We start from the raw sequence: 7,861 nt of genomic DNA on the forward strand, positions 1-7,861 counted from the left end.
AACTGAAATGTCTATATGTCTTTTGACGGACTGTGGGTAACTGAGTGCTGTCTCTAGGGACTCTGTGTACAATCCCAGAGCTTACCTGTTCTAGTCACAAGATGTAGCCTGACACTATGCAGCGTAAAAGACAAGGGCCCCTTCAAAACACACTCTCACGTGTTAACAAGTCATGAAAACTTGTCGACAGATGCAAGATAGTCGGCGTGTGACACCTGCTAGGTGTAAGTCCTTGGCCCTGGGAGAGATCTGATCTGTTTAAGTCTAAACGAGAACAAGGTCTCGGGTGTTCAGAGAAGCACCCACCGAAGCAGGCACGGATCAATAGTCCTGCCCCCCTTGAATGCCTTCGCTTTTGAGAGGAATCATAACGAGACAAAGGCTGAATTATTTAGTGCTGCTCCCTGTTGTGTGACGGGTTTCGTTTATGATTGATCATGAATTTTGCATGGCCGCTGACATTTCAAAAATCCTTGCTATGGGAGAACTGTCAAGCTGGACTGGGCTCGTACTCGGCAAACAGTCCTTTTGTTTCATCCGAGTGCCGCGGGACCACGTCTGACACGACGAGCTTTGAAAAGGGTGGCCCTGATCGCCATATCACTTTTCATAAAAACAGAATGCTTCACCTCCCTGCGATCTCTTGAACTTTTATTCTGCTGCTGAGCGCGACTCGTGATCAGGTTAACATGGAATCCCTCTGTGAAAGGGGGACAAATTCATTACCTCGGCCTGACACAAAGACACTTTGTCTGGCTCCACCTGAGGTCTAATCCTGGGATCACCTACAGCATGTAGCCACGCATATAAACAGCCTGCACTCAGTCTTTGTTGACAAGAGCCAGAAGTGTCTGTTCACGTGTAGAACAAACAAGACATGACAAACAGTGCATTCAGAGTTTCTACTCTGTTGTCACTGGCAACCAATGAAAACTGATACTGACCGTTTGGTATTAATATTGATTTTAAATGAGCAAAAGCTTTAAAATGTTGAATTAGTTTCATGTTCAGTTAAAAAAGTCATCTATTTGTAAAGACTGGAAACTGTACAAGCTTGGAAGTGAAGATAATACACAACAATTAAGTGGTGCAGTATCAAACCAAGGCGCTTTTGTGAATTTGTTTTTCAATACAACGACTGGAAAGTATTTCTATTCTAAGGTTCCACGCAACTGTTGTGGTCATGGGATATTTTACCTCATTTGACTTGAAGCTCTTTCCCTGCATGCCATGTTTCCAGAAGGCCAAGACGCTGTCCTGAAGGCACACTGTCAGAAGATAAAGGTAAGAGGCCATGTGTCAGTGCATAACGGTCAATGCAGCCACTGAAAACACTGCCAACTTGATTAAGTGGAACAGTTCGGTTTGACTTGACAAAAAGCTCTTTTGTAAATACAATAAGAAACTCTGCCAGATATACAACTAGTTTTTTCTGTACACCTTTCAGCTCTTCATGTTGGGAGTTTTCCCTTTAAAAAGGTATTGAATTTTCATTTAAAACATTGTACGGTCTCACACAGAATCATATGTATATGTACCTCTATTTCTTTACACAGACTGTAAATCCAACAGCCGTCTAAAAGCTTACCAACAGATCCGATGCAGAAGTCAAAACTGAGCTCAGATGCCAGCTTCTTGTTGGACTTCAGTCTGCCCTGGAGATTAACAATCTTCAAATTTTCTGTGGAGAAAAATAATAAAATGTCTGTGAGAATGATGTTACAGAACATAAATATTTATATCTGGACTGAAGCTGATGAAGAGAGATTGTACTTACGGTCCAAACACACCAACACTGTGTCTCTCTCCAGTTGGGTGACATGGATTGCATCCACCTGCTGATTAGCTGCAGGAAGGAAAAATACAACAGTTACAATCCTCCAACATCTCCAACAATCTACCATGTGCAATGTAGTTCTTAGAAGTAATACCATTTTTTTTATTAGATACTGTTATTACATAACACTGTAGTTTAGTAAACCTTTTTATTGGCCTGTTCCAGAGTTTGATTTGTTTAAGGTCAGAGGAAGCAATAGCACAATATTTTAGGTCTCAATAGATGAGAGTAAACAGAAAGTTGTGTGTCGTATGTTGTGCCTGGTTGTTCGAACTGCACAAAACCCGTTCAACAGACTGCTGTATTTCACATGATACCAAAGACAAACCCATAAAGAAGTGAGGCTGCATTGCTTTCTGTGGAGGCTCCTGACAATAAACAAACTGGTTTGTGCAGAAGTAATGTATTCCACCATATCTCTACAAAGTCTCTATGGTGTGTCTCTGTATTGAATTCATGGTGTTTGTCTCTACATGCTGGACTTACTTGTTCCCATCTCTGTGAACCAGGAGGAGCAGGAGTTGAGGTTGATGGTCTCAAAGCGGACCACCTGGCTCGGCTCTGTGCCCTGGCTGATGGCCACACACACCAGAGGATACTCCTGCTCTGGGACCACCAGCATCTCAAACACCTTCAGTGGGCTGGGAAGAGGGAAGTCAAAGTGCTGCCGCAGGAAGAACACAGGGGTTAGTGTCAATGGTGCTCCCATTGTTGATGCTGAAAATGTATTTTGTAGCATAAGGCTACTGACACTTTGCTACAGGAGCAAGGAGCTCAGTCAGTTTAGTAGTGTCATTCCTTGGGACTACATGGCTACAACAGATGTGCCTTTGGAAGAAAAAATATATACTACAACCTTGTAGTAAAAACATGTAGTCTTACTAGGAACATTTGTGGAAGAACAGTAATGTCTACAATGAGAAAAGTAAATAGCCAACTGACCTTGATGAGCATAAACCTCTGCATGGGCTCATACCACTGCAACAGGACAATCCCAGACTGCAGCGCACCACACAAATACTTGTGGCCTGTGTATGGGTTTCTCACTGTGAAATAGAAAAGGAGAGTGTAGCTCGACTGAGTGATGTCCACTAATGAAAAAATTAAAAGTCATAAAGGGCTTCAAGATCAAAAACATCGCAACAAAGTAAACGGGGCATGCTTTGTGTGGAGATGTTCCTTGTGTATTGACACAGTTTAATATGATGGAAGGGGGAGTAAATAAAAACGAGTGGTTGGGAGGGAAAGGTTACTCACCAATGCAGCACTTGTGACAGCCCTTTGTGTCAGGGATCTTAGTTGTCAAGGCAAACCTCCTGAGGAGAAAAAAAAACAGTCAAGTTGTTGTGACCACAATCTTGAAAGAGCTGATGACGTCTAGAATCGGGGAAGTTGGCCAGTGGTTCTCTTTTTTTTCTGCCACTGCAGTCGTTTATCATGATGGTAGACAGTGAAGAACAAAAAGTCTGCACAGCATGAGTTTAGCAACATGCTTTAAGAATTGTGACCTTATCACAAAAGTGACAGGAGTGCTGCTGAAACGTGTGGTTAGAGATGAAAAGATTCAGAGGTGTGGGTCTCACCTGGGTAAAATTTTGTCTGGGAAGCGGTGAGTCTGGAACTGAGCAGCCAAGCCGGGCTTCTTCAGCTGCTCAAACAGCCCGATGAGATTGTGGGAGTACAGCTGGAAGGTTTTCCCTAGAGCAGAACAGAGTATATTTAATCATAAGCTTTATGAGATAAAACAGTGTATAGTGTAGAAGTAATCAAAGCCAAAATAGTAATCTTAAACACGACAGACAAGAACTGAGTAAACTTTCTTCACACTATAAATATTTTAAACATAGTTGTGATCTTTTGAACAAATTCTGAAGCAGCCCTTACATGTAGAAAGGTTAGATGTGAATAGGGGTAAAAACAGAAGTGTGATGATGATGTGAAGCATGATTACCTTCTGATGAAGCCAGTTAGTAGAATATCAAATCAAGCCAGGCGAGAGCAGGATGGACAGTGTCCAAGGGAAGAGGAGAAGAGAAAAGAGGTTAAGTATACCAAGGGGCAAACTGCTGAAGGTAAAACCGAAAGTAGACCTCGCACTTTGTAATCCCATACTCAACAGTTAAACCGAGAAAAGGCTATCGGCGACGAGGTCAGCCAAACAAAGACAGTTTGGTTTCAAATGATAGATGTTTTGAGTTTTCTGACAACAAATAGCATGTCTGTTTAAACGTAGCAAAAAAACTACACTCGCCTTTGCAGCTAGTATACATTGTAACCTATAGAGATCAACATATATGAGCTGTGAAGCCAGATGTGTGAGTCACTGTGCTACAAGGACACGGCTCTCTCATGGCAAACAAAAGAAACAGTTATTTTAGGGCTGCAGATATGGAGTGACTGTCTTGCCCTCAGGGGCAGCCAGATAACACAGAACAAAGAAGCAGTAGGTTATGACAGTGGCCAGTGAAGCAGGAGGTTGTGATAACTCCATTACTTACCAGATAAAGACATCAGGTTGTTGTTGATAACGTACAGCCACGTACACTTCCTCGGGAACAGCTAAATAGGGAATTAAACAAAGATGGGACATTGGCCATAAAGTTGAACATTAGTTCTCAAAGGAGGGAGGGAGAAGTAGTGGAATAACATCAAATGACCCTTTGTTTCCCTCCCGTGAACAGAAACTGTCTAATCATAGCTTAAAGTCGAGGCGCTTTGTATAGGGCTGCAGTACTCTGTTTCTGAAGAGTATGGAAGGTTTTTTTCATAACCAAATGCACAAAAAGGTGTCATTTAATATGTAAATAATGGATTCAACCGTGAGTTTGTCTGCTTTACTATAAGCTGCAATCATTAGCTAGCTTACTACCTACAGTAGTAATCGGGTGTTCCAGGGCCAAAGAGCATAACAACACTATTTCGAGGTGTTACAGATCATGTTTTTAAAACATTTACTGTTTAGTATTTTCCTGTCAGATCCTGCTGTCAAAATCTGCCAATGACAGTTCATCCAGCAAGATCATAAAATTAAGGACACACAATAATTAAAAAGGCCTAAAAATGTATTGAGTGGTAAATTTGCAAATGTTATCACTTTAAACTGTGTTGTGCCAGAATGTTTGACAGGCAGTAGCAGTAACTATGGGGGTACGGGGCTTATATATATATATATACACACACATCACACACACAGTTTAACAGTAACTCATTTTTATTACAAATACTGGTTCTAATAATTGTTTTTAGATTGATTTTAACTGCTGTTACCTGCTCCATTGTGGCTTCATGCAGCTCATTAAGATTCAGCGTATAGATGCCATCCTCTGTCCCAAAGATTAGGTACTGATCTAGAAGACAAGACATATATAAAATTAAGCATTGTCCTTCATTAAAACACATTAATTCTGTGTGTTTGTGTACCACACTTGTTGCATGAAGCTATACCTTTGGTGTCAGGATGAATCCATGATGTGGCACAGTTGATCTTCAGGGGACAGCCATCAAACACTTTAGAGAAACAGGCTCCCATCTGAAATGAAAAGCAACATGGCTCAGAACAGGCAGTGTCTGGCTCAGCGTAGCACTAAAATGTCAGCCAGGGTTTAATGAGCTGGAGCTGGGCTGAGCAGAAGCAACCACAAAGCAGAAAGCTCTGTGGACCCCAAATATCTACTGAATGCACAGCAGCAGCCGGGCAGAAAAAGAGTTTAATAACAGTGCCCATGAAACCAGGTCAGCAGGGAAGAGTGAAGACTGATGTGCAATGCAGATGATTCACTCACCAGTACTTTAGGAGTGGGAGGCAGACCGTTGATAGCTGGTTTCTAAGGACGAGCAGAGGAAACAAAAAAACATAAAATAATGTCAATGCAGAACACAGACAAAGCAGCGACAATTCAATTGAATTTAGCTGATTAATTTAGCTCCTGCCTTAACAAAGAGCTGAACAAAAAACAATATGGACTGTTTTCTATTGTGTTCTGTCAAAGTCAATTAAATGTTCAACATGAGCGGATGCCAAATTTCCCTCTTTAACGGTCAGTGTTTGGATCTGACAAGGGAAAAACATCATATTTGAGGTTTCAGTGCAAAGTCAGCCAGCTAGTTGGAGACACTCCACATATAAAATAGAGGCTCTTAGACCACAGATTTTCCTTTAAAACCCACTGTAACTAAAGATGAGAAGTGTGGATGATTGAAATACATATTGCAAAGCAACATGTGGTGGAATATCTTCAGACTTACAGGGAATTCCTTTTTCTCCTTCCGGTGCTGTCGGTTGGGTGGTGGCTTGGGACTGCCTTCATTCACACTGTCATCTGAATCATTATCTGTCACGAGAGAGCAGGTAGATGAAAATAACATTTGAGGCACAACTATTAATCACTAATCAATAATGACTGTCAGCCACGCAGAATCTAAATGCAAAGATCAGACACATTTACTTCAGACTCCCTTACCTTTACATTCAGATTTACTGAGAGCTTGTAAAAATAAAATAAGAGCTCAATTAGAGACCCACTTGATTAAAGAGAAAGGACACAGGTGTATGAACAGTATATATTGTAAATTCAGACAGTACAAATTAGCAAAGAAACAGTGAGACTCACCAGGATCAGAGGCGTGAGACAAAAGGCCGGGGCTGCTGACGCTGGCAGAAAGGAAATCTGGAGACGAGTGCTCCCCCTTGTTGCCCTGCTCAGGTGTGCTCTGTCTGCGAACCGCCTGGCCTGGTCCGTTCTCAGAGTTAGGGAACCTCCGAACCGTCAGAGACCTCTCATCGTTAAGGCCAAGCTCCTCTGATGAGCTGTTCAATCGTGGCTGAGAGGAGACACGGTGGTAAAGGGAAAGAGTGAAAGCAGTTTGGTGTTAATTGCTGTACATAATTGCAAAAATCCATACAGTTAAAAAAAAATACGTCTTGATTTTGGGTCTCACCTTTGGGGGCAGAGGAGGAGGATTCCCTGGCTTGAGGGTTGACCTGAAATGGAGTAATTATTTTTTTAGAAACTAGAGCAATAAATGTTTTGTGTCTATGATGTAATCTTAATGTATTGACATCACTCACAGCTCCACGTCTTCAAAGGCATCTTCAAGATGGGCCATGTGTCCCCTGCAGGAAACAGACACAGTAATCAGTGCGGGAAAAAAAAGAGACTCATCAGAGCTCAGGTTAATGGTCCAAATGTTTATGTAAAATCCCTACTTAGAGATAAAGAGAGTATGACTCTAAGGAGAAGAACGGGGGTGTTTTCATTCTGTTACTGATCACTAGTGAGCATCATGGGATGGAAACTAGGAAAAATACATTTCTAGAGCTGAATTAAAGGTATTTTTTACTTCAAGCAAACATCTCTTTCTTTTATTATTTAGAAATCTAGCTTCGAAGCCTAGGGCTTTTACAAAGTTCTTAGAAGGGTGCCAAAAGTATTTAGACACCTATCAGTACACAGGTTTTAAAACAGCAACGGACATTATTGTACAGCCCGTGCATGTTTCTACGTAACACTGCTCTACCTGCCTGCGGCTCATGTATGAAGCAATATGCACAGATTGAATCTACGGCTATGATCACACCACACATGTTGAATGGAGGGGTGTCAAGGGAGAGTTGATTTGTGGACATGGTGGGTGCTAAATCTCACTGCGAAAAGGGTGGGGACCAAGCGAGGGGTGGAGTGGATGGCATAGGGTAGTACAGCACACAAGGTTAGTGTTACCGTTGGAACAATTCGTCCTCAACGCTTTTGAGAAGGCTCCTTGGAGGGACAAGACGAGAGAGAGGCCGACAGCCAAAAGAGGACAGAGAGAGGTGGAGGGAGAAAAACAGTCAAAAGCACATGGACACGTGAGAAGGAGCCAAAGCAACATTTTAAACTGCAGATGGGGAGAGTGAGTTCATGCACAGACACAGGTTAGCTCCAGTGAGGTTAATGTGAGAGACAGTGAGGAGCACCCATAAGAAAATCTATTTACACTCTGTCAACGGTGGCTATCAGATTACAGAACACACTGACTGCTTTG

The 7,861-nt window shown here is 42.1% G+C and overlaps 1 protein-coding gene across 1 annotated transcript in view; it reads right to left on the reverse strand.

The window, feature by feature from the left end:
* map4k5 (mitogen-activated protein kinase kinase kinase kinase 5) overlaps positions 1-7,861 on the reverse strand; it is a gene marked incomplete in the record, with an annotated part of 29,138 nt that overhangs the window by 3,409 nt on the left and 17,868 nt on the right. The window contains 17 exon segments of the mRNA XM_035673480.1: positions 1,198-1,268; positions 1,589-1,681; positions 1,778-1,846; positions 2,324-2,501; positions 2,780-2,883; positions 3,095-3,153; positions 3,421-3,535; positions 3,789-3,791; positions 4,336-4,396; positions 5,105-5,184; positions 5,282-5,366; positions 5,620-5,661; positions 6,083-6,168; positions 6,298-6,321; positions 6,448-6,658; positions 6,776-6,818; positions 6,906-6,950. Coding sequence (XP_035529373.1) covers positions 1,198-1,268; positions 1,589-1,681; positions 1,778-1,846; positions 2,324-2,501; positions 2,780-2,883; positions 3,095-3,153; positions 3,421-3,535; positions 3,789-3,791; positions 4,336-4,396; positions 5,105-5,184; positions 5,282-5,366; positions 5,620-5,661; positions 6,083-6,168; positions 6,298-6,321; positions 6,448-6,658; positions 6,776-6,818; positions 6,906-6,950 — 1,369 coding nt within the window.

The sequence above is a fragment of the Morone saxatilis genome, unplaced genomic scaffold, assembly GCF_004916995.1.
Source record: "Morone saxatilis isolate NCDOM2014 unplaced genomic scaffold, NCSU_SB_2.0 Contig3, whole genome shotgun sequence".
In the NCBI taxonomy this organism is placed as follows: domain Eukaryota; kingdom Metazoa; phylum Chordata; class Actinopteri; family Moronidae; genus Morone; species Morone saxatilis.